The sequence below is a fragment of the Patiria miniata genome, unplaced genomic scaffold (genome assembly GCF_015706575.1).
Source record: "Patiria miniata isolate m_02_andy unplaced genomic scaffold, ASM1570657v1 HiC_scaffold_24, whole genome shotgun sequence".
NCBI classification, from domain to species: domain Eukaryota; kingdom Metazoa; phylum Echinodermata; class Asteroidea; order Valvatida; family Asterinidae; genus Patiria; species Patiria miniata.
In genome coordinates, this window is record NW_024037063.1 from 18887800 (window position 1) to 18915210 (window position 27411).

Genomic DNA, 27411 nt, shown 5'->3' on the forward strand with positions numbered 1-27411 from the left:
TTTTGGCGGCGAACCAGACAGCCGTTTCTTCCTCACAGAACCAAACACGTTTATCTGTCCAGAGCAGTAAGCATCATCAGGGTTCACAACGCCGAGTTCCGGAAGGGTTTCGAGCGGTTCACCCCGGATGCAGAATTACTGAGGATGAATCATTACCATGGAGACCGGCATGACGTCATGGGCGATTCCAAGGTCATGAACATGACACAGCTCGATTGGGGGATGAAGAAAGCTTTGTCGGCTCTGCAAGTGTGCCATGGAAGTTGTTCATTAGGATGCTGTTGATGGTTAAACTTCAAAAGAACATAAAGTCCTATTATAATTTGTCGACTCAAAGAGAAAATATTTCACTTCGAAATCAATATTAATTTAAATATGTTTGAAGATTTAAATTAAGGATTGATATCTATATCATGTAGTGAGTGATAGTGAAAAAAACCCACAACGAAACCCAAAATGTCGGGACCATTGTTTTAGTAAAGTTCTGCACGTAGCACTTTCAAACTCTCGGATATGAAAGCCAGATTCATAAGCTTTTTTTTTAGTACAAGAATAATTCAAATCACTGATGTACTTTTCAAGTTACGGAATTTTAAACACAACCGCCGTTTTAAAGTTCTGTCCACGCATTTTATGTGTTTTTGTCTTGATAATTTTCTTCCAGTATATAAAGGGAGTATACACCTATAGATTTTGAAATCGAAATAATGTCGATGTGATTTTTTTGTTTAGTTCTTGCGTATTGAACATTTTTACTGTGGAAGGCTAGAAGCATTTCATAACAATTTATTATATATTGGTAAGTTTTTCTTTCATTTTTTTAAAAACACAATATTTTAGATCTTAAGAAATCTGATCTAACGAAAAAGTCCGAGTATTATTTGACTCTTACATTTTATGAGTTATCTTACTAAAAAAAAAAATTCATTCTTTTAGTAATCTAAAGATATGGGAATATGAAACGAGGTGTTGATAGAAATTAATAATAAAAAATTATATTATTTAAAGTGTATGGTTCTTTAATGGCTTAGAAATTAAACAACATGATTTATATTAGTTAATTGCAGTATATAATGACGTCAACATTGTGGCAAATCTTTTTGCTATTCAGTCAGTTGCAAAAATGATTGGATTTAGTGAAACATTTCTGTTTATAAAAGTCCTGATTTTAAAGAGCAAGTTGAAGAATTAATGGTATTTTATTCCTTTTATTGTATTTCATTTAGCCCACACCGAAAAGTCATTTACAAAATGGATAATTAAAAATATGTAAAAAATTAAAACAGTGTTAAGCTAAAACAGTTAAATTGCACACAATGAATAAATTGTCAGTAAAAATGCGACCACAAAGTCCAGGACTGAAAGCTTATAGATAAATATATTAGGCACACTCTGAACTGGACTCTTTTAATATTAACTTGAATATATTTATTGTGCTTTAAGCAATTATATCATATGCACCAACCTGCCTGACTAAAAGCGCCATAAATGATTCTGTCCATAATAGAGGTTGGTTCAAGTGATTATAAGTTTTTCTCGGGTGCATGCCAATTTCTGGTCGACATTTTGGAGTAAGACTTGAAACATCACATATATTTTGTTTGTAATCCCCAAATTCTTAACCCTAACTCCATAGGGGGTGTGCAAAATCATATTGAAATTGGAGGATTCAGGACTGTTGGGGCTATCCCGGGTAAAGAAAATCTTGATAATTATTTTAAATATTTACTGTCATCTGCATAAATAAAATGGAGCAAACGCTTAAAAAAAAGCGACTTAGCAGTTTTAAAGAATTTGTCTTTTGTTTGTACTGGTTCCAGAGGACCCGCATATAATAGTTCTCGCACACTGACTGATCGACTCGCATATCAGTATAGGGCGCAAGCACGCGCCATATTATGTCTTTTTTTATTATTATTATTCTGGTTTATTAATCATTGTGTTTGTAGCCAGAGGCTAAATTGTCACAATGGTACAAATTAAAAACAAAAAATCAGATTTACAAATTTACTAAAACATTTACCATCATACATACAAATATCAGAATACAATACTTGAAAAAAAAAGAGTTAATATTTGCACATCTGAATATAAGAAAAGCGCACTCTACCAGAATAGTACATGATAAAAAAGTGTTTTTTTTTGTTAACAGGTTAACGGTGGCCGTTGCATGACAACCATGCAGTCGACCATCGGATGTTCGAATTGTTCCTTGGAGTAGAACTAGAGATTAAGATACTAACCAGCTGGAAGCAAAAGCGTGATTTTAACTTAAATTTTCCTTTCACTTTAAACCAAATTTAGATTTTAAATCACTAGTGAGTGATATAAATCACTAATTTGAGCGCCATTATATAATGTTAACAGTATATTCTTTTTATTATAACAAACTCACATAACTTTGAACCAATGAAATATTACAGGCAGCAACTTTTGAGTGATTGCTTAACATTGGCATGTAACAGTTAAGACCTTTTACACAAAAAATTATGGTATAATTTTTACGCAATACTAATAAACAACTTTGACAGATCGGGCCGTCAAACTTTGCCCGATTCACCATTTTCAACGGACACTCAAAGAAAACCTACAAGTTCTTAATGGCCATTTAAATCATTCATATCGTTTTCTTCCAAGTAAAAGTGTCAGACCAGCGCCCTCATCTGTCTGCAATATGATATATTCATTGTCTGATACAATTTTGAATTAAGATTATCAAGCTGTACGTCTACATCCCTGAGGAATTCAATAACATCCCGTGTTCAAACTGGTGATCATTAATTTCATAACATCAAACTTTTCAGTTATTTGTACCTGATTCTGATATTAACTATCCATCAAATTAAAGTAATAAAACTGCGTCAATCTTGCGAAGATACTGGCGTAGATGTTCCAATCAGATAACACTCAAAGCGCACGCAGTTCCCGCGCACGTACACTGAATAATATATGCCATTGTTTTCAGCGAATGAGGGTCTACAAACAGAACAAATATTACTTTTATGTGAAGCAATTTAGCCGACTCCAATCTAAAACCTAAAGAATGTTCAATTTTATAATTAGTTAAAGTGTATATATATCTGCAAAATATTCATCGATGAAAAAAATTGAACGGCGTCGCGACAGCGCCCTCATTCGTTGAAAAATGTCCCTGATTGGTCACAGCGCCCTCTACTGTTTCATGCGTATATATTCTTAAGACCCATCACTAAAGATCCTATAGGATCTGTGCCTATCACTTATTTGAGGAGGAGCTTGGAAGTAGCGTATCATCGCCACCTTCTCGGTAATTAGCAGCTCCCGACGTGCATTCCCAGCATTGCAAACATCTGTGATTAAAAAAAAACAAGAACAAAACGAAAGCTTCGGTAAACGCTTGTCAAACACAACGGCTGTGGGTACTGATTTGCATATTTCGTCATACTGATATCGTGCAGTACTAAACGGTGGCGTGGCGGCGTCTTCCTCCATGCTACAACGAAACTGTCTTGAATAGTGAATACACATGCGGTTTTTTTGGTCATGCTTCGAGAGCGATGCCTCGGTTTATGGGTGCACCCAAAGCATTTACATTCCCATAGAGACCAGTAATAAATCCCATTACATGTACGTTCAATATTCTTATTAAGTAACCAAAAACTCTCACAGGAGTTCAGGCGACACAGAACAATGATGATCAACATGTCGTCTTTCATTTTCTGTTGAAGTTTTGGTGGGTTGACCAATGACTTTTTGAGATATTCTCACGGAAACAAGACCACCACTAAAACCAATGATATTTCCCAAACTGGAAAAGTAGCCATTTTTTATGAAGAGCTTCACAACATGGTTAAATAGCGCCACTTCTGCATCCAAATGACTCAGTCCAGGCCAGAGGTGCAGTGCCATTATCTGCAATTCTCTAATTCCACGGCTCTCATAACTCTCCAATATAGACTAATTTGAATAATTTGAATGTATGACTTTTGAGCTCGGCGGACGGATTAATGTCCTATTTACCGGGTTGCACCCTTCGAGAGATACGCCACGGTTTAAAGGGTGCATCCCAGTAAATAGACCAAAAATCCGTTCGCCAAGTAATGAAAAAGTTTTATACTCAAATTGTTCTATATTATTGAGAGTTCTGAGAGCCATGGAATTGGGGAATTGAAGAAATATGGCCATGCCCCTCGATCTGGCCTGGACTTGGAGCTTCCAATTCTGAGCACTTTGAATGTAATTAGGCTCGAAAGATGCGCTATTTTCAGCCATGTTGTGAAGGTATCCTTTTTCAAGCTGGCTACTTTTCGAGTTTGGGAAACATCACTCGTTTTAAGGGTGGTCTTCTTAGGGTGAGAATTTCTCGAAAAGTCAATGGTCAACCCACCAAAAATTGAAGACAAAAAAATGAAAGATGACATGTTGATCGTGATTTTTCTGTGCAGCCTGAACACCTGTGAGAGTTTTGTGTACTTTTAAAAGGATTTTGAAGTACGGGCATTTTATCATGGTGTCCAGGGGAAAAGCTTGGGGTGCACCATAGTGCACCCATGTCTATAGTGCGCCCTCTGTATTGGCGGAGTTGAACATGTCTTCAACGATTCATGAAAAAGTGTGCAAGTGTTCACGTACTTATATCACAGCCTGTACGTGCATTCTTTGCGGGCTCGGCTTTTCACAACATAACATGGGTGGACAGGACGTCTACAGGGCCTGGAAAACGATGCTTTTATCTGTCGTCGGTTGGTAAGTTTACAAGAAAGTTCTTGAGCAAACATTGGCAGAGACCCATATGGAGAAATGTGTAATTGAGACTAGTTCCCGCTTCATGCCACATGTCTCTTAGATTCTTTTGGCATGGTTGATTGATGCAGTACTGAAGCTGTGTTGGACTGGTTGCTTTGGGTGCCAGTCTATTCTCTTGTTTTGCATGTTTTCAATGCCTTAAGTACCTCTCATACACAGTATTGAGAGTCCCAAATTTTTGGACTTGCAGAGATTTATTGAACATGTGGACGAGATACAGTACTTTGGTCATTCTTGATTAGCATGGATAACTGTCTTTCGAACTTACAATATTAGGGCAGATGGTATTGCGGTCATGCCAGCCATAAGCCTAAAAACCAGGTGAGGGTTATCTTCAACAGTAGCTTCGTAGACAGTGCCGAACACCGTAGGACCCATAAGGGATGCCAAACATTCTATAGCCATTGTCACTCCGAACACGCTCCCTGAACACGAAGAACACATCAAAGGAAAGAAAAGAACGCACCCAATCAATAATCCAGTCATTGTTCTGTAGTATGCATAGCCTAATTAATGCGCATGCGTCAATAACAAATGTTGCGCCTGCGTCATCAAAGTCAACTAAATTAAATAGCCTCAATGCACGCGCATTATTGTACAGTAAGATTTGCCCTTATGATGAACCCTAATGGACATTAATGGTATGTTTACGTACATATTCTTGAGGTTTACTTGCCAATATTTTAGTAAGGCAAAAAAAAAAGTCGGTCGACTCTGGTCAGCGCGCGCGTCGATTTTAATCATGTGCGGCAACTTTTTTTCTAAAATGTTCCGTAGTAGCTCCAACAGCGCCCTCTATTGCCGCACCTCCTCATTTTTTTTTTTTACCAAAGAGCACCAAGTAATGGGAAATTGCACCAAGGCAAATGATCGAGGGTACCAAGGCAAATTATGGAGGGTACCAATGTACACCAAAACAAAAAAAGGAAATAGTACCCCACCTTGTCTGTACAATTTAAGCTTGAAAAAACAAACAAACAAAAAACAAAAAAGCCACGTCGCCGCATCAATGCCGGAGCTTTGGTCTGACCATGCAGAGACCGAGCATTTTTTTGGGCCTAATTATTGAAATGAAAAGAATATCACTCACCCATGCTGTTTTTCTTCACCATTTTGGATACGTTAGCGGTTAGAATCGGGCCAGGTATCATACGGAATGCACCAAAAACAACCACTGCGAAAGGGTGATACAAAGCGAAAAACTGAACATAAGGGGGAAGGTTGGCGAGTTCGTCGTGCATGCTTGCCTATATTATAAGCAACACTTTCATCATGGACCATTATCATGTTTCGGCTATCTTGTTTTTCCCCCCATTCAAATCAATGCAACCAAACCGAGGCTAGAAGGAAATATAGTCTGGTTCCTTCTGGCACAAAAAAAAATTATCATTCACTTCTGTTATTGGATACAGGGAACATGAATGAAATGGTGGCAGCATGATAAAAGTCTATTGCGTGCTACGCTTTAAGACCAGGTTTGCGCGGACATCCGGGAGCTTAATCTTACAAAAATCGCCTCGTTTTAGATCCCATACGTATTTACTGAACATTCAATGGTTCTTGGGTCTAATAGGGTGTTGAATGGTAACTCATCGATCGCAACCAGTGAAAAGTGGTGTGCACATTAGGCTAATATATGTTTTCATTGGTATCCCGTTCACACCTGTAGACTATGTGACAGTTGTTTAGAAATTGGATGCTGTGATCACGTGATGCCTACTTTCCGTAAATGGTTCTTTTCTGCACTGTGCATGTATAACTCCTGAAATGTGATTGGTTAAATTTGTTGACACGTACTGTGGGCCAAATAACAAGAGATGCTTGAATGCTGAGATTGCCAGGTGCTTGCCTGTCAGCATGACGTCATAGGGCACGTGATCTATTCAGGAAATAATTATTACCTAGGAAAAGTCCCGCATCGGTCCTTGCATAGATTGGGATGACTGTGCTGATCACCATGGATATGAAACCGATCTGTATCAAACCATTGTCATCGAACCAAGTCCGTAGAATCTTAGTACCTAGTGTCATACCTATACAAAGAATTCAAAATCGGATTAGAAAGCCTCCAGCAAAGTAAAGGAAAAGATTACTCAAAAGTGTTTGTCAGTTTTGTGAACTTTCTGTGACGCCTATTTTATATGTCTTTTGTGACGCTTTTTTGTAAAGTGTTTTTTTTGTCGAATTGTTTGGTAGTTTGGTGTAATTTGTGTCATGTTGTATTGTACAGTTGCGTCTATAGACCTTTCTGTTGGCAAACTGCATTTTTGCCAACGGCGGCCTGCAAAACTATGGAAGGTCCAACACTGCAAAAATGAAGAAGAGTTATTACAGATCACCAAAATATTAATTGATACTTGAAAATACAACATTTTTAACAAAGCTACAAAATAATTCCCACATATGTCTTTTTACCATGTGTTGATGGCGTTATGAGGACTTTTTGGAAAAAATATGCTACCACGGCTTCAATTTATGCGCTTACGGCAGCTCATACAAAATGGCGCCAATGTTTGCAAACAAAAGAAAGGTCTATGCTACCTGCACTTACCAATTGCAACACCGATTAGTTTTGCTGCAGAAAAGTATCCAATCAAACTGGGGGACCAACAAAAGGGCTCCCCCAACGCTACGATCTGCAGTATGGCCAGGAAGTAGAAGGAGATCTGGGAGTAGAGGAACATAGCGAGGGCGCTGACGATAAGGCCGCTGTTCCATTTACCCGTGTCCGGATCTTTGAAGACGGCCAGCGTGTGTGTGCACAGCGACGGCAGGCGTGACGTCGTGCCTACGTCATTGTCAGTGCCATCCGTTGGTGATGCATTTGACTGTACAGTAGAAAGGATATCATTGAAAGATTAGGGCTAAAAATAAATCCTTGCATATATAACTTGGAAAGAGTAACAAGCCAGTTCGGTGTCGCCATGAAGTAGTAGTCAGGTCAAAGGTCAAGTTAGGTCAGGCGCCCGTCTCCTGGCACGTCCATGCGCCTTTGATGAGCGTTCGATTATCTCGAAAGACCTGTGACCCATATCATTGTGCGTTTGCGCAGTTGAAATACCTAACTGGCGTTATGTCAACCTCGGGCAAGTTCGCGCAAGGACTATAGTTAACCATTCGTCGACTAACGCTTGCCCGAACTCTGTCTAGTCGACGATGGTTAACTACGCTAGTCGACTATTTGGAACCAACCTACTGGGGTTGGTTGCTTCGCTGGTAACCATAGCCGCGCGCATTCATAACGCTAGCAGAGAGCCAGGATCCAGAAGTTTTGCGATGACAATTTGACCAGCGTTTGACTAGAGACGTTCGCACGTTGCTATCAGTGCGCAGGCGTAAGGTACGTCACAAATCAACCACTAGTCGACTAATGGTCCTTGCCCGAACTTGGCCCATGACTCAAGTTCATTGGCACCAATTCCTTCAAGATCGCGCAAGGCATGGTGGGAATCAACATGGCGCAGTAAGATTATACCATCGATCTCTATTAAAAGGTATGGAGATCAATGGTTCATACTCATGGGAACGAAGTTGGCTTATTGTAAAAGAAAAACTATTGTAATGGAAGAACGTCGTCCCCAGTTCGTCATTTATTTTCAACCTAATAATGACTATGAACAGGTAGTTGAAGCGTGTACTGTTTGACACAGTGACATCGGGAATGAGGTAGATTAGTTGAACGATACGTTAGGCCTGAATGTCAGTTTTGTTTGTTCGTTTATTTTTTGTGCTGAAGATATCTTTCCTCGACAATTCTTCTGTACTTGTTGCCTATTCCAATTTTTGTTTGCTAAAATAGCACTGACGGCAATTGATTTTGAATTCGAGGAAACGGTAGGCCGACAGTCATAATTACAAACGTAAAGCTAATTGACGCTGCATTTTAACATAAATTCTGTGTCAAATGAACAATTTGGCAAAAATGCTCTAGGCCTACTGTTTACCAAAAACTACTAACTCCATTCGAGGTAATTTGCTCCCCAAGTTAGTATCCAATCTTACCTCAGTATTGGGCAGGAATAAGAATACAAAGACAGTTGTCAGTGCGCATATCAGGAACAAGATGGTGAAAGTCATCGTGAAGCCAGCGCCCTCTATCAGATAGCCGATGCCAATTTGTGCGATCCCTTGTGCACCGAAGTTGAACATTGCCAAAAGCAACAAGTTGGACGAGCGGTCTTGTTCATCTGTAATTTTCCCCAGGTATTTTAGCATCGTTGCAAATTGGAGGAAAAAACTCCCACTTATACCCAAGATGAAAATTGGTATTAGTGCAAACCAGGGCGATAGAGTGAACTGCATGATTATGATGTAGATTGCCATATGGAGGGTAACACCGACACACGGTAGAAGCTGAATGCTTTTCTCATTGGCGCTGTCCGAGTCCATTCGTGCGGATGCGAGAATGGTCACCGCCGCGCTCGGTATGTTTCCCACGATGGATGTGACAGTCGCCAGCAGAGCTGTCCGTTCTTGGACTTCCACGTTGGCAGCGGCTGAGGCGTTGTTTGCGTAGGTATCGTTTAGGGCCGAGCACGGGCTGTTGTGCCCCATCGACGCCATCTTGTCGTCTCCCTCCCCGTAACCAAGCTCGTTGGAGACAAGAAACCGCAGCGCTTGCAGAGAGGCGGTGAATATTGCGCCGAACACAAGCCCGCTCAGAAAGGCATAGATTGTCAGCACAAGCTTGAGCGGCAACAACTGTCCGAGGTTTTTCCCGCCTTCTGCCATTTTTTCTAAAGAAAGACAAACACAAATATCCGTGGCACGAATAATCCCGAGTATCACAGCGACGTAGGAGTTTAACATAGACCTATACCTAAAATGCATGCTGGAACAATTTTAGTGGGCAGATAAAGGAAATATATGGGCGAATTGTGCCTTTGACGACACAAACATGGAATTTGGCGCACAGTCAGAGTGTGTCATGAGAAAGATTTTTGGCTATACGGTCATCGCAGATTTGTGCTTTGAAAAAAAATACGGGTAGAATAACAAGCAATTTTCAAAATGGCTGCCATTGCTTGTTATTCTACCTATACATGTATTTTTTTTCCAAAGGACAAATCTGCGATGGCCCTATAGCCAAATATCTTTCTCGTGACATACTCTGGCTGTGTGCCGATTCCACGCTTGTATCAAAGGCACAATGCCATCACCTAACTGCCGTTCTATGTATAGCTGGACTGAACATTGAATGTGCTAGAAGAGAAAGTTACATGACAGGAGATATTCTTAGGAGAGACAATGACTTGAATGTTATTATACATGTATATACTTAAAGAAACATTGGATCATCTGTAATCACCCGGGAGAATACCCACCAATTTAATGGCAGCACAAAGTGAAGATAGAACTGATATCAAATACCCTGTGAAATTATTCTTCCTCAAATGGTATCCTTTTGAAAAAAGCTAACATTGAAGGTGGTTTCAAATCAGGGCGCCTACGGCTACATTTTTCAAAAACTACAAATAGCTCCATTCCTTTTCCCCCTGTTTTCTCAACATATGGGCCCCAAAGTATTGATCCACTGAGTGGACACTTCAACAGGTCTACTTAAAATTTCGAGCAACTGTGTAATTAAAAACTGCAAAAAAATGCACCTTAAAAAGACAAGTTTACCACTTACCTTTAGGAGCAAGAAGAGCAGCAAGTAACGAAGATGAATACCATGCACTTCAGAAGGCGATCCTTTAAACACACTAGTGCAAAATGTGCTTTCCAAAACGGAACTTGCTCTCGGGTATGCCCGTATAGGCCTAGTAGCAATAAAACTCCACGTACATGTATATACTGTACAATCAAACCAAATCTATTATATCCGATATTTGTCTGATTTCATTCAAGCTGGCCTCATCTCCCCAGCAGTGATTTTTACAACACGATGCGCGTTCCATACCCGCACATCTACCATCGGATATGTTGTACAAATCTATTAAAGTGTTGGGCCTGTCAACATCTTTTCTTTTAGTCCTTGTATAGTTGCTGGTACAATGTACCACCAAATGTAAAACTACGTGGGAACCATTGTACATAAAAGAAAAGAGCCGGTCTGCAAACGATCCGTGCAATAATACCTGAAGCGTTTTATATAGCCGTACATCTCCTATATGCGCTGTCTTTTTCATTATTATTTATGTATTACTTTGCCTTTTCAATATTACCTTTCAAACTTCAAATTATTGCGAACGCTTCGAAACGTTTTTTTTTAACCTGGCATGTAGCTAAAGTGATTAAGCATCACCAAATATACCACAGTGTCTAACATGGAGACAGTTTTCATTAAGTTCCATTAGGCAAGCATAACATTTATAAAGGTTCCTAAATGCCCCAAAAAATGATTTGCAAGGACTGTATTAACAAATTACAATGCATGGGCCCTTTGATTCAAAAATCCACCATCGTTGTTAATGAGGGGTTAAGATGATAGTGGCTTTGATGCCTTACATAATACGTCTTGAAATATCGTATTTCTGTTCGACTTTGTACAATATTTTTTTAAAGTGTTTTAAACACACAGCCAGAAAACGACGCCTTTAACATTACCTATAATATGGATATGTAGATATCTTTGTATCTGGAAAGTCACATGTTAATTGCTAAATCAGATTTACAAGAAGCAAATACAAAGTACATTTAAATGTATAGATAATTTGTTATGAATTCTAAATTCATATTTGCTAGCATTAATACAAAGCATTCCAAGCATAATATGTCCGCAACATGTGTAATCTGCTCAACACAATACTCCTAACATACTAATAACACTTTTTTTCGTATGGCACAAAGTTTAAGATATTCTGCTATAGTGCAATAGGTCCAGAGGCCATATTTTGGAGCAATTGAGGGCGCTGTATCAGGACGTCATTTTGGGGTACAAACCACAGACATATACCAACATCAGACGGAAATTTGGTACCAACATCAGAACTATCACGCTCAGTGAAGCAATTTAGCAACTTCAATATACAATGTTGCATGCAAACTTCAGTAACCATGGATTCACCCCCAAGATTGCTTCTTTGTAGCGCCCTCATTTGCTGATTATGGCTTATTTATTTAGCAACTGCATCATAAACATGTTCATTGTTTTTAGAAGTTGTCGCATTGTTCTCAACAACTGCATCATTAACATGTTCATTGTTTTTAGAAGTTGTCGCATTGTTCTGTTTGTTCTGACTGGGTATTTTTTGTCCTTTGTCCGAAGTTTCTCTCGTAGACTTCGAGGAAGATTGAATCGTCGATGTGTGCAGATCCATTGACTCACAAGCACTCGGTATACTCTTTTGTTCGACTGACTCATAACCGCTCAAGTTATCACTAGGCGCGGCAGTGTTATTTAGCGATTGGCTAACCCCGTTCACTTTCTCTTCCCAATGGAGGCGTTCACGTCGCCATCTTGGAGAGCGGCATCAGCAGTCTGGCGCCCTGACGCCTCGCCGATTGAAGCATACTCCTGTCCTGCAGAGCCCCCGTCAATTTCACGAGCTGACTTTTCACTTGACATCACTTTATCTGGGTCTAGCTCCCACCGCTTGTTACTCTCATCAATTACAGAAGCACACGCATTGGCATGCAAGCAAGCTTCAGCTTCAGTCATTAAAGCATTTGCTTTGGATGTATCAGTCTTGTGTCCTATATCAACAATATCTCCAGAAGTGTTGTAAGCCACACCGGGACCAGGCCTAACACCGTTGCCAGTGCCTTTTGAGATCTCCTCAAGACCAGGAAGCATAGAAGCAAAACAATAATGATCAGTGTGTTATATTGTGGGGTTCTTTTGCAATGAATCTGACGGAACGGACTCGCCAATATGTAGCGGGAGACTTGTCATATGGGGGCTGATATCTTGAACTGTCCTTTATTGCATACTGGTTTCGTAACGTGTAGTTCGTGTCACGAACAACGTACATATGCACAGATCAATTATTACAACAATCAGCAACACTACCAAAATCCCAACAATGATACCGGGACCCATGTTAATCGGTTTGGTATCACCAACTCGGGTCCTAGCATCTGTGTCTGTCACTGTTACGCCGCTTGACATAGTCACAGTGGTCTGGATAGTGTCACAATGTCTGATGTCGGTAACCAACGCTCCACTGCTGCATCTCTGTATCAAGGCCGGCTCACTGGTCTCAGACAAGCCAATGTCATTGGAAGCTGTGCAGGTCACTGATAGACTATCCCAATCCATTTCAGTCACCGATATCGCCAGAGTCCTACCTCCGTTCGTAATTCTGTGACTGTCACCAAGTTCAACCCCCTTCCACATGTTTGTCGTGGCGTTGTACTCCATGACTCGCCACTGCCAGCTGGTGACAGGTGGCACGGCTTCTGCGTCGCAGTCAAATATCGCTGTCGTGGTGCCGCTGTCCAGGTCGTCGACAATGTCCGACGAGTCAAATCGCAGCGTGACGTTTGTGGGAATCTGGAGCGGGACCAGTGTGCAGCTCGGCCCGCCGATGTCATCCGTACCGGCAAAGCATGTAAACCGTCCATAATTGTCACTTTCGAGGAGTTGATGTGGCTGGTTGAAGGAAGATCCTCTTTGAACTTGCAAAGTTCGTCGGAACGTTGTTCTCTCAAAGTACCAAGTCAGCCGTACGGATTCATCCTCCGCATCTTGAGGCACCTCACAGATGAGGTAGAGCTCCTGGTTTGGCGATGCAACCACTGGTCTGGTTCGGCATGTTGGTACTACCAGACGCGGGGTCACGGTCAAAATCCCAATATCAGAATACTCACTGATGAGTCCAGAATCCTGAATTTCGGCCTTTACAACCCAGCACCCGTATCTTCCACTGTCTCTTTCAGCCACCTCTGTTATCTGCAAGCCATACCGGGAATTGTCACCGTCAAAAGTCACAGAAAATCTGCTCGAGTCAGAGGCATTGCGAAGCAGCGGGGTTAGGCAGGTTCCTATCACGCCCAAGGGGTCGCCTCCGCGAAGAGAGATCGAATAAACCCAGTTCATGTTCGCACAAGTAAATTCATCTTCAGTCGAACACCAGAAACGAGCCACTCCCCCGACTGGTACTGTTACATCCAATGGATCTTCAGCGAAGAAAGCACCTTTGGAACAACCCAACCCAAGCACAAGCAGCACGCACACTATAGACGCTGCCATAGTGAATGTCGTACGTTCAATTAAATTAGACAAAGCATAACCGCAACACAACGCAAACTGTTCAACAAGGTTGCGTGCAATCCACTGGCAAGTTTCGATATGTGATGAGTTTCGATACCCTGAAACGAAACAAGTATCTGTAATGTGCTTTACAATAACATAGGCCAAATAAAAAAACAAACATGTTAAGCGTCCCCGCCCGCTTGCTTTTTTTCAACCGAAAAAAAATAATAGATTTTTAACAGTGACATCATTTTGGCCTCATTGTCTGTTGCATCTAGCCCATATAAAGCTGGTATGTCATTTCCTGTGTCCAATAGCGGCCATTAAAAAAAAAGCAACTGGGTGGCCATCCCGCGAAAAATAGCCCGGTCGGGCGGCCATTTTGGAAGGGGGAAAAAGGACCTCCTGCTTCCTTTTTTTCTCAAAAAAGCAGGACGCTAAACATGTTTTTGTTTTATTTGGCCTAAGTGTATTTGTTTTGTGGCTTCCTGCCATTTTCTGACAAAACTGCACATCGTCCCAAACCCTTTTCCTGCCATGCAGCAACCCCAAAAAGGTTAGCACAACTTTAACCATCCTGTCCGGAAACTTGTGTCATTTATAAAGGCGATAGGACAATGCATTTAACTTCCAGGCTGTTGATAATATATTTCTTATATGTATATGTTTTAGCACATAAAGCGCTGTAACAACAAAAGCTTTTTGTGTGCAACGTGGAAACAGAAGAAATATCACTTGTATTGAAGCAGTTTTCCAATTTTACTTCAATCTTAAAACCGAAGAGAGAAAAAAGTAATGTTTTTCTCCCATGACAAGCAGAATATATAAATAATCTGGAAGCCACGTCTGTTTGTCCTCTTCCCATCACGGTCATTCTATAAATGTGGGGTCCAGAAGAGTGACATTTTTGAGGCCCTGTTTCACCTGACCTGTGAGTAATTTTACATGAAAATATAATTGAAATTGACTTTTATTAGCAGGTATTTTGTATTGCATCTTCACTCTTGGAGGTAGAAGGCACTATTAAAAAGAATGTGTTTTCAATTTACAAAAACTTATGTCAGATGTAAACAGGGACACCAAAATAACATTGGACCCCAAATTTATAGAATGACCCATTATTGCCTTGTTATACTAACTGAATTTGCTAAAAAAGAGTAAAATCCCATGAATATCAATATCTAAGTACTGCATCAAGATAGGAAACCACACATAATATTGATAATATGCAGAAGAACCAATTCGAATATTGATCATGAAGTTAAAGGGCTTGAAATGAATTGTACTTGGGAACATAATTATTTTGTTCAACTTTTTACTCCTCTTAAATGCATGAAAACTATTTGACAGTCCTTTTTGGTAAATCTTAGTAAATCTTAGTGAAACGTGCACCTCTTTAAAAAACGTAATAGATGTTCATTTCAGGAAGATACTGTCCAGTATGGGGTTTTATGTTCAATTTTGAACCCAAAATTAGCTCATTGAAAACAGTAATTTTTTGGTGAGAAAACTTTTAAGTTGCCAATGAACCTACTGTCATTACCAAAACAGCAACGAATCACCAAAGAAAAGAACATTTACAACAAAATATCAAAATTGTGGTGCTAAAATAGCTTTAATATTGAAGTTTTTGCCTGAAGTGACATCACACTTTTGCTCACAAAAATGCAAATTTGCATTAGCATCATAACCATAAAGGTACAAAATGCCCTTAAAAATGGCAAAATGAAACTTGAAAGGTTTAATGGGACACGAAGGTAGATTTTCAAGGACTGTATTAAAAATACATGGCATTGGCCCTATAATCCAAGAATCGACCATCGTTGTTAATGAGGGGTTAAGTATAGTGGCGTTGATGCCTTACATAATACATCCTAAAATGTCGTAGGTTTTGTTTGACTTTGTAAAATATTTTTGAAAAGTGTTTAATACAAACTTAAAGGTGGATATGCTTTCTTTGTACATGTATCTGGAAAAGTTATATGTTGTTTCTGAATCAGCTTTACAAGACGAAAATATCTACAGATAATTTGTTAGGAATTCTAAATGCCGGCTTTGTTTTCATACAGCTCTGACACTAAAGGTTCTACCCATTTAAGACGTCACTGTTTTGCTCATAAATATGCAAATGTGTAGTAGCGTGACGAAATAATTTTACAAAGCTAAACAAATGTACTTTAAAGTTAATATAGCTCGCAAAAGTAAACGTATTAATTGACATCGATACAATAATTGTTTTCGGCTGTTTTAGTGTATTTTGTACATTTTTTGCTGCATTATAATACAAAGCATTTCAAGCACATTATGCTCGCAACATCTCGTTTTAACTGCTCCTCACAGTACTCTTCCCATCAGTTCATTCTTCGTAGGGCCTTAGGGCTACAATCTCTATAACAAAATTAAACCTTTTAAGTGAAATATACATTTGTATAATACTTTTCTTTGCGCATGTTACAAAGCTTTTAGAGTATTTCTACGGTGCCCTCGAGGCCTCCAGTGACATGCGCAATATAGGCCGAAAGGCCATATTTTGGAGCAATTGAGGGCACTATCGGGACGCCATTTTGGGGTACCATCCACAGACTTAAATGTGGTACCAACAGTAAAATTATCACGCTCAGTGAAGCAATTTTAGCAAAATTCACATCCATGTTGCATGCAAACTCCATGGATTCACCCCCCCCCCCCAAAAAGGTTTCGTTGTAGCGCCCTCATTTGCTGATTATGGCTTATTTATTCAGCCATCGCATAAACAGGTTCATTGTTATTGGAAGTTGCCGCATTTTTCTGTTTGCTCTGACTGGGTATTTTTTGTCCTTTGTCCGGTGTGGCATAGACTGGTGCCGAAGCACTCAATTCAGGTTCTTCGACTTTGCTAGATACGGTACCAGACTTGTCCGGTTTAGCGTACAAAGCTGAGAAATCTTCTTCCTTGTCCAAGATGTCAGCGGAGGAACTTCTTGCAAGTTGGCTCACATCCTTTTTGTTCCTCAGCACTCGAGAGCCAGCGAGTCTGGAACTGGGAGTCCGCTGTGGCTTTCTAGGCGATGTGTTGTGCCTTGACTTGATTTTCAGAGACTGCGTGCCATCCAGGGAGCCAGACTTGACAGTCGTGTCGAAATCTAACACCGCATCACTCGATAAACTACGAGTTATGCCTGGTTTACTGCGAGACTTATCCGGCATCGCGTACAACACTTCAGAAGAGTCTGAGAGTTGGCTAGGTGTTTCCGACACTGTCGGTTTCTCAGACCCATCGGGAACGCTGTTGTACTTTTTAATGGACCGTTGCGACTTTTTGTCTGGCAATGCGTAAAGCACATCTGCTTGCGCACCGTTGCCGGCAGATTTCACAGATTTATGGAACAACACCGGCGTTTTCTTTGACTCACTGTTTTCATGTTCTGATTTTTGCTTGTGCGACTTATCCGGCATTGCGTACAGCACCTGGTCACCGTCACTTCCTGCGTGGATAGTTGGGGAAACCACGCAGACTTTCTTAGAAGGGGGCAGTCCTGCGTCTGAAGTGTCTCTCGTGGACTTCGAGGAAGATTGAATTGTCGACGTGTTCAGATCCACTGACTCATAAGCACTCGGTATACTCTTTTGTTCGACTGACTCATAACCGCTCAAGTTATCACTAGGCGCGGCAGTGTTATTTAGCGATTGGCTAACCCCGTTCACTTTCTCTTCGCCAATGGAGGCGTACACGTCGCCATCTTGGCGAGTAGCATCAGCAGTCTGGCGCCCTGACGCCTCACCGATTGAAGCATACTCCTGTCCTACAAAGCCCCCGTCGATTTTACGAGCTGACTTTTCACTTGACATCTCTTTATCTTGGTCTAGCTCCCACCGCTCGTTACTCTCATCAAATGCAGAAGAACACTCGTTGGCATGCACGCAAATTTCAGCTTCAGTCATTTTAGCATTTGCTTTGGATGTATCGATCTGGTGTCCTACATCAACAATATCTCCAGAGGTGTTGTAAGACACACCGGGACCAGGCCTAACACCGTTACCAGCTGACTTTTTAGATCTTCTAGATCTCAAGATTAGGAAGCACAGAAGTAAAGCAATTATGATCAGCAACACTACACCGACCACGATCCCAACAATGATACCGGGACCCATGTTAATAGGTTTGGTATCACCAACTCGGGTCCTAGCATCAGTGTCTGTCACTATTACGCCGCTTGACATAGTCACAGTGGTCTGGATATTGTTACAATGGCTGATGTCGGTAACCAACGCTCCACTGCTGCATCTCTGTATCAAGGCCGGCTCACTGGTCTCAGACAAGCCAATGTCATTGGAAGCTGTGCAGGTCACTGATAGACTATCCCAATCCATTTCAGTCACCGATATCGCCAGAGTCCTATCTCCGTTCGTAATTCTGTGACTGTCACCAAGTTTAACCCCCTTCCACATGTTTGTCGTGGCGTCATACTCCATCACTCGCCACTGATAGCTGGTGGCAGGTGGCACGGCTTCTGCGTCGCAGTCAAATGTCGCTGTCGTGGTGCCGCTGTCCAGGTCGTTGACAATGTCCGACGAGTCAAATCGCAGCGTGACGTTTGTGGGAATCTGGAGTGGGACAAGTGTGCAGCTCGGCCCGCCGATGTCATCCGCACCGGCAATGCATGTAAACCGTCGATAATTGTCACTTTCGAGGAGTAGATGCTGGTAGCTGAAGGAAGATCCTCTTTGAACTTGCAAACTTCGTCGGAACGTGGTTCTCTCAAAGTACCAAGTCAGCCGTACGGATTCATCCTCCGCATCTTGAGGTACCTCACAGATGAGGTAAAGCTCCTGGTTTGGCGATGCAATCTCTGGTCTGGTTTGGCATGTTGGTACTACCAGACGCGGGGTCACGGTCAAAATCCCAATATCAGAATACTCACTGATGAGTCCAAAATCCTGAGTTTCGGCCTTTACAACCCAGCACCCGTATCTTCCACTGTCACTTTCAGTGACCTCTGTTATCTGCAAGCCATACCGGGAAGTGTCACCTTCAAAAGTCACAGAAAATCTGCTCGAGTCAGAGGCATTGCGAAGCAGCGGGGTGCGGCAGGTTCCTATCACGCCGAAGGGGTCGCCTTCGCGAAGAGAGTTCGAATAAACCCAGTTCATGTTACTACAAGTGAAGTCATCTTCAGTCGAACACCAGAAACGAGCCACTCCTCCAACCGGTACTGTTACATCCAATGGATCTTCAGTGAAGAAATCACCTTTGGCGTTGGAACAACCCAACCCAAGCACAAGCAGGACGCGCACTATCGATGCCGCCATCGTGAATATCGTATGAACTAATCAGACAAAGCATAACCGCAAAACAAACTGTTCAACAAGTGTTGCGTGCAATCCAGTGACAAGTTTCGATCTGATGAGTTTCGATACTTTGATACGAAACAAGTCTCTGGAAAAAAAGTGCATTTCATTAACACACTGACATGCACAGTCTATTAAGATAAGTGCAATTGTTTTATGGCTTCCTGCCATCAAGGATGTTGGTTTAGTCTGACCAAATTTCCCATCGACCCGAACCCTTTTCCTGCCAGCATCCCCAAAAGGGTTACCACAACTTTAACCATCCTGTCCGGAAACTTGTGTCATTTATAAGGCGATTAGGACAATGCATTTAACTTCCAGGCTGTTGATAATATATTTTTGATGGCTGCAGATGTGTTAATTGACCATATTTTAGCAAATAAGGCGCTGTAACAACAAAAGCTTTTAGGGTGCAACGTGGAAACAGAAGAAATATCAGTCACCTTCGAGGAGTTGACGCCCCTGGCTGAAGGAAGATCCTCTTTGAACTTGCAACGTGGAAACAGAAGAAATATCACATTTATTGAAGCAGTGTTCCAATTTTACTTCAATCTTAAAACCGAGGAGTGTAAACACGTGATTTTTCTCCCATCATAGCAAAATATATAAATAACCTGGAATCCACGTCTGTTTGTCCTCTCACTATCAGGGTCATTCTATAAATTAGGGGTCCAAAAGAGTGACATTTTGGCGTCCCTGTTACACCTGACCTGTGTGTAATTCGACATGAAAATACCATTGAAATTGACAAATACTATATCGATTTTATTTTTTACATTTTTTGTAATTTTTAAAAACAGTATCACTTTATGTACTTCATGATAAATGACAGCAGATGTTTTACCACCGTTTTTCGTTGCAGTAAATTAATCAATTAAAAGTAAATAAAAGAATTGCATGTACATGTACATGTATATCTAAACTAAAACTACAGCATGCATGCATGCGCATGTATTGTTATTCTAGTGCAGTACAAGGCCGCCAATTTCCCTACTTCCATCCGTTCCATATCCGTACATATGAGTCAGTTTATTGTGTTAAGCACTTTTGATTTACCTTTTATGGTTGACAGTAGTTTATATTTTCTTCTCATCGTAGTTTCTCTTACGGAACCCCTAAAGGGACAGTTTTTTAATTCATGCGCTCGAAATAATTGCGCACTATACAAAAAAAACCAACTAACGTAAATGTCCCTTTAGGAGCTCCGTATCCCTTTCGTTCTTCTCATTCCACTTTCCCTGTTTTGGACTTCAGCTTGTATGGGCGGCCATTGGGGCAAAAAAAAAATTATAAATACAAATATCCAACTACACAAAACGTACAAGTTAGAAGTTACATTAGGTGCCTCACAAAAGTATATGCCCTGCCCATCTTTAAATGAAAATTATTAGAAATGCAAAGGAATGTTTCAGAAAGAGTCAACAACAATGGGACATTTTAGGATGCGTGTCCTCTAGCCAATGATATTAATTTCATTACGTCGTTGCCATGGGTGACCGGGCAATCATAGGCTCAGCGTTGGGACAAGGACACAATCAAGTTGCTTATAACTGACGTGAAAAAAAAATATTAGGAGGTTATTACTCAAAAATAACTTTTTTTAACATAAATGATTTGTGAAACAACTTAGTAATGATCGGCATTAAAGGTAGTAACGTTTGTATCGTCATCAGTGCCTCTAGGGCGACCAATATTCCAGTAATGGTCACCCCATAGAGGCATGCACTTCCAGGTGCAAGCATTATTTCAAAATGGTAAGGAGGTTTAATATTCATCAGAAACAGTGAAACACTCAATTTAATACAACCAAAACAATGGAATAAGGTAAGTAAGTAAAAACATCAAAAGAATCCTATATGTGGAACAAAAATGATAATCATTTGTTGTGTGCACTATCTGCAGTCAAAGTCTAGAGAACATTTGTCTAGCTACAGAAACGACAAAAATGCACCGAATATTGAGACAATAACATGTCGTTTTCTTCATGAATGTTATTCTTGTCGACACGGGTAAAAAAACGTGCGTATATGCAGTCAAAGTCCATTTGCCTCACTCCCTCAGAAACAACACAAGTCCTTATGGACACAATAACTCATGAATTAAACAATGCATTGAATTTAATTTCAGCCAGCAGATAGACAAATAGGAAAAGCACACAGAATTTTGAGACAATAAATTGTTGTTTTCTTCGTAAATGTTACTTTTGTCAACACGGGCAAAAACATTCGTAACTGCACTCAAAATCTACAAAAGATGTGCTTTATCACTATTGCACACAAACGACACGGTCTTATGGACAAACTAACTCCTGAATTAAACGATGCATTGAATTGAATTTTACCCATCAGATTGGTCATAATATATAAGAAAAATACACGAAAGATGGAGATAATACATTTTTGTTTTCTTCGTAAATATTATTTTTGAAAACACGGGGCAAAACGTGCGGATCTGCAGTCAAAGACTACAAACCATTTGCATAGAAATTCGAGTTTATTTTTTTTCGCGCTGACACCACTCTACTGCTTTAAGTGTATAAACCATAGTTTCTGATGTTCCCTTTTGAAATGTAATATACTTCCTTATGACATACCGACCAATTCCTGAACAAAATTTCAATTCAATACCAGCTGTACTTTTTGAGTTATCGTCTCCACAACGAGCATGTTGTTTTTGTTCTATTAAATTTGACTTTAATTCGGATTTTTTTTTCGCGCTGACAACACTCTACTGCTTTAAGTGTATTAACTGTGGTTTTTCATGTTCCCTTTTGAAATTTAAGAATGTTCCTTATGACATTACTACCAATTTCTAAATAAAATTTCAATTCAATATCACCTGTGGTTTTTGAGTAATCGTCTCCACAACGAGTGTGCTGATTGTGCTAAATGGAGTTTCAGTTAGGCAGGTTTTCTGTACAATCCTCAACCGTGTAGCCCGCCCTCTATTGAAATAAAAATGTAAGTTGGCAAAAGTGTGCGGTTAATGCCCTCGAATACAAATTAACGAGGCACAAAATGTGCACATCTTTGGGTGACCCTAATACATAACCTGTCTGTTAACTAATACACACAATTTTACAACAGATCAGGTATTTCTTGGCTTATTGTCTTCACAACGAGCATTTGGTTTTGTTCTATTAAGGTTGACTTTAATTTGGATTCATTTTTTTTGCGCTGACACCCATCTACTGCTTTAAGCGTATTAAATATAGTTTTTAATGTACCCTTTTGAAATTGAAATGACTTCCTCATGACATCACGACCCATTACTGAACAAAATTTCAATTCAATACCAGCTGTATTTTTTGAGTTATCGTCTCAACAACGAGCATGTTTTTTTTTTTTTTTAATTTGACTTTAATTCTGATTTACTTTTCGCGCTGACACAACTCTACTGCTTTAAGCGTATTAAATATAGTTTTTAATGTTCCCTTTTGATCTTTATTATACTTCCTAATGATATAACAACTAATTTCTAAACAAAATTTCATTTCAACGTCACCTGTGGTTTTTCAGTTATCGTCTCCACAACGAGTGTGCTGATTGTGCTAAATGAAGCTTCAGTTATATAAAGGCAGGTTTTTTGGTGTGGACAATATCCGCAACGGTGTTGACCATAATTTGTGTAGCCCGCCCTCTTTTGGAATAAAATGTTAATTGGCAAAAGTGTGCGGTTACGGGCTATAATATAAGCACATCTTTGGTTACCCTAGTTCATAACCTGTCTGTTGACTATAATAGACAAAAATGAACAACAGATCAGATAGTTCTTCAGGGACAGATCCGGACTGCCATTTGCCGGGGGGGGGGGGGGGGGGGCTAGAATTGTAATGAAGGGTGCAGGACCTGCGAGCGTGGAGAGCGAAGCCCTTACGGCGTGGGGTCCGGGGCCCGCTTAAGGGCCCGGGAAAAATTTGGATTTTAGATGCTCTGTGGTGCAATCTGAGGCGATTCCTGGCCACTTTCCCCGTTTAGAAAACGTTTTGAACATCGAAAATTCCATTTAAATTTGTTATTTTTGTGTTCCTTATAAAGTTTGTTATGTACTCAAAGTTGAGAACAATGTTCCATCTCTGTATTTTTTTCACAACTTTTTATTTTGGAAAGGGATTTAGGCCACTTGTAGTCCGAGCCTCAGCCATTCGCTGCTGAAGGTACAAAAAAGGTGGGGGCACCGCTAGGTTGAAATTATAGCATACAGGAAATTTGGCCGGAGGACTAATGCGAGCGCGGAGCGCGAAGCCCTTACGGCGTGCACGTGCAGGGTCGGGGGCCCGCTTAAGGGCCCCGGGAAATTTTGGATCGTAGATGCTATGTGGTGCAGCCTGAGGCGTTTCCTGGCCACTTTCCCCAGATTTATTTTAGCAGACGTTTTTAAATTGATGAGGGGATATTTTGTTTCATTTGTTTCAAATACACATGGGCCGATACTCTTGCTCTTATGAATTTTCTTCTGTATTCAAAGGCTTAAGTTGAGAACATGCACATAATTGTAACTGTTCCGCGCTCGGTCACATAACATGAATTTGAATATGTTGACACAAGTTACTGTTGAGGGAGAGAAAAACAATATTTTGTCTAAATCTTCTGTCTATTTCGTCTATTTTTCATGATAAATCACCTGGCCAACGTTCAATTTAATACATTACTTAATTTTTGAGATAGTTTGTCCTCCATGACTATCGTTTCCGAGCAAAAAGTGTGGAAAATGGTCTGTTTGGAGTGGGACTGCACTCTCGCCATGTTTTTCTCCGCGTTTACACAAGACACTGTTGAGGGAGAGAAAAACAATATTTTGTCTAAATCTTCTGTATAGTTTGTCTATTTTTCATGATAAATCACCTGGCAAACGTTGAGTTTAATGCATTACTTAATTTTTGAGATAGTTTGTCCTCCATGACTATCGTTTCCGAGCAAAAAGTGTGGAAAATGGTCTGTTTGGAGTGGGACTGCACTCTCGCCATGTTTTTCTCCGCGTTTACACAAGACACTGTTGAGGGAGAGAAAAACAATATTTTGTCTAATTCTTCTGTATAGTTTGTCTATTTTTCATGATAAATCACCTGGCAAACGTTCAGTTTAATGCATTACTTAATTTTTGAGATAGATTGTCCTCCATGACTATCGTTTCCGAGCAAAAAGTGTGGAAAATGGTCTGTTTGGAGTGGAACTGCACTCTCGCCAAGTTTTTCTCCGCGTTTACACAAGACACTGTTGAGGGAGAGAAAAAGAATATTTTGTCTCAATCTTCTGTCTAGTTTGTCTATTTTTCATGATAAATCACCTGGCCATTGTTCAATTAAATGCATTACTTAATTTTTGAGATAGTTTGTCCTCCATGACTATCGTTTCCGAGCAAAAAGTGTGGAAAATGGTCTGTTTGGAGTGGGACTGCACTCTCGCCAAGTTTTTCTCCGTGTTGACACAAGTCACTGTTGAGGGAGAGAAAAACAATATTTTGTCTAAATCTTCTGTCTATTTTGTCTATTTTTCATGATAAATCACCTGGCCAACGTTCAGTTTATTACATTACTTAATTTTTGAGATAGTTTGTAGACCATGACTATCGTTTCCGTCCAAAAAGTGTGGAAAATGGTCTGTTTGGAGTTGGACTGCAATCTCACCAAGTTTTTCTCCGTGTTGACACAAGTCACTGTTGAGGGAGAGAAAAACAATATTTTGTCTAAATTTTCTGTCTATTTGTCTATTTTTCATGATAAATCACCTGGCCAACGTTCAATTTAATACATTACTTAATTTTTGAGATAGTTTGTCCTCCATGACTATCGTTTCCGAGCAAAAAGTGGGAAAATGGTCTGTTTTGAGTGGGACTGCACTCTCGCCAAGTTTTTCTCCGTGTTGACACAAGTCACTGTTGAGGGAGAGAAAAACAATATTTTGCCCATATCTTCTGTCTATTTTGTCTATTTTTCATGATAAATCACCTGGCCAACGTTCAATTTAATACATTACTTAATTTTTGAGATAGTTTGTCCTCCATGACTATCGTTTCCGAGCAAAAAGTGTGGAAAATGGTCTGTTTGGAGTGGGACTGCACTCTCGCCAAGTTTTTCTCCGCGTTTACACAAGTCACTGTTGAGGGAGAGAAAAACAATATTTTGTCTCAATCTTCTGTCTAGTTTGTCTATTTTTCATGATAATTCCCTGACCACCGTTCAATTCAATACATTACTTAATTTTTGAGATAGTTTGTCCTCCATGACTATCGTTTCCGAGCAAAAAGTGTGGAAAATGGTCTGATTGGAGTGGGACTGCACTCTCGCCAAGTTTTTCTCCGCGTTGACACAAGTCACTGTTGAGGGAGAGAAAAACAATATTTTGTCTAAATCTTCTGTCTAGTTTGTCTATTTTTGATGATAAATCACCTGGCCGACGTTCAATTTAATGCATTACTTAATTTTTGAGATAGTTTGTCCACCATGACTATCGTTTCCGAGCAAAAAGTGTGGAAAATGGTCTGTTTGGAGTAGGACTGCACTCTCGCCAAGTTTTTCTCCGCGTTTACACAAGACACTGTTGAGGGAGAGAAAAACAATATTTTGTCTAAATCTTCTGTCGAGTTTGTCTTTTTTTCATGATAATTCACCTGGCCACGTTCAATTTAATGCATTACTTAATTTTTGAGATAGTTTGTCGTCCATGACTATCGTTTCCGAGCAAAAAGTGTGGAAAATGGTCTGTTTGGAGTGGGACTGCACTCTCGCCAAGTTTTTCTCCGCGTTTACACAAGACACTGTTGAGGGAGAGAAAAACAATATTTTGTCTAAATCTTCTGTCTAATTTGTCTATTTTTCATGATAAATCACCTGGCCACCGTTCAATTTAATTCATTACTTAATTTTTGAGATAGTTTGTAGACCATGACTATCGTTTCCGAGCAAAAAGTGTGGAAAATGGTCTGTTTGGAGTGGGACTGCACTCTCGCCAAGTTTTTCTCCGTGTTGACACAAGACACTGTTGAGGAAGAGAAAAACAATATTTTGTCTAAATCTTCTGTCTAGTTTGTTTTTTTTTGATGATAAATCACCTGGCCGACGTTCAATTTAATGCATTACTTAATTTTTGAGATAGTTTGTAGACCATGACTATCGTTTCCGAGCAAAAAGTGTGGAAAATGGTCTGTTTGGAGTAGGACTGCACTCTCGCCAAGTTTTTCTCCGCGTTTACACAAGACACTGTTGAGGGAGAGAAAAACAATATTTTGTCTAAATCTTCTGTCTAGTTTGTCTTTTTTTCATGATAAATCACCTGGCTGACGTTCAATTTAATGCATTACTTAATTTTTGAGATAGTTTTTCCACCATGACTATCGTTTCCGAGCAAAAAGTGTGGAAAATGGTCTGTTTGGAGTGGGACTGCACTCTCGCCAAGTTTTTCTCCGCGTTTACACAAGACACTGTTGAGGGAGAGAAAAACAATATTTTGTCTAAATCTTCTGTCTAGTTTGTCTTTTTTTCATGATAAATCACCTGGCTGACGTTCAATTTAATGCATTACTTAATTTTTGAGATAGTTTGTCCACCATGACTATCGTTTCCGAGCAAAAAGTGTGGAAAATGGTCTGTTTGGAGTGGGACTGCACTCTCGCCAAGTTTTTCTCCGCGTTTACACAAGACACTGTTGAGGGAGAGAAAAACAATATTTTGTCTAAATCTTCTGTCTAGTTTGTCTTTTTTTCATGATAAATCACCTGGCTGACGTTCAATTTAATGCATTACTTAATTTTTGAGATAGTTTGTCCACCATGACTATCGTTTCCGAGCAAAAAGTGTGGAAAATGGTCTGTTTGGAGTGGGACTGCACTCTCGCCAAGTTTTTCTCCGCGTTTACACAAGACACTGTTGAGGGAGAGAAAAACAATATTTTGTCTCAATCTTCTGTCTAGTTTGTCTATTTTTCATGATAAATCACCTGGCCACCGTTCAATTTAATGCATTACTTAATTTTTGAGATAGTTTGTAGACCATGACTATCGTTTCCGAGCAAAAAGTGTGGAAAATGGTCTGTTTGGAGTGGGACTGCACTCTCGCCAAGTTTTTCTCCGCGTTTACACAATACACTGTTGAGGGAGAGAAAAACAATATTTTGTCTAAATCTTCTGTCTAGTTTGTCTATTTTTCATGATAAATCACCTGG

The 27411-nt window shown here is 40.1% G+C and overlaps 1 protein-coding gene across 1 annotated transcript; it reads right to left on the reverse strand.

Annotated features, from left to right (window-relative positions):
- Positions 1-826: 826 nt before the first annotated feature.
- LOC119732535 (proton-coupled folate transporter-like) lies at positions 827-10611 on the reverse strand. The gene is made up of 7 exons (XM_038206093.1): positions 10419-10611; positions 8788-9523; positions 7337-7613; positions 6687-6818; positions 5876-5959; positions 5054-5210; positions 827-3329 (listed from the first exon to the last, which is right to left on the reverse strand). The coding sequence occupies exons 2-7, from the start codon at positions 9514-9516 to the stop codon at positions 3236-3238; spliced, it is 1473 nt and encodes a 490-aa protein (XP_038062021.1). The 5' UTR covers positions 9517-9523; positions 10419-10611; the 3' UTR covers positions 827-3235.
- Positions 10612-27411: the final 16800 nt, after the last annotated feature.

What these genes read in the sequence shown, in the direction of transcription:
- LOC119732535 (XM_038206093.1), bottom strand. Translation starts at nt 9,516, where the DNA reads ATGGCAGAAGGCGGGAAAAACCTCGGACAGTTGTTGCCGCTCAAGCTT. An exon ending in CGATGCGGGACTTTTCCTAG is followed by an intron (nt 5,960 to 6,686) that starts GTAATAATTATT and finishes ACCCTTTCGCAG; the next exon opens with TGGTTGTTTTTGGTGCATTC. An exon ending in GGTGAAGAAAAACAGCATGG is followed by an intron (nt 5,211 to 5,875) that starts GTGAGTGATATT and finishes CTTCGTGTTCAG; the next exon opens with GGAGCGTGTTCGGAGTGACA.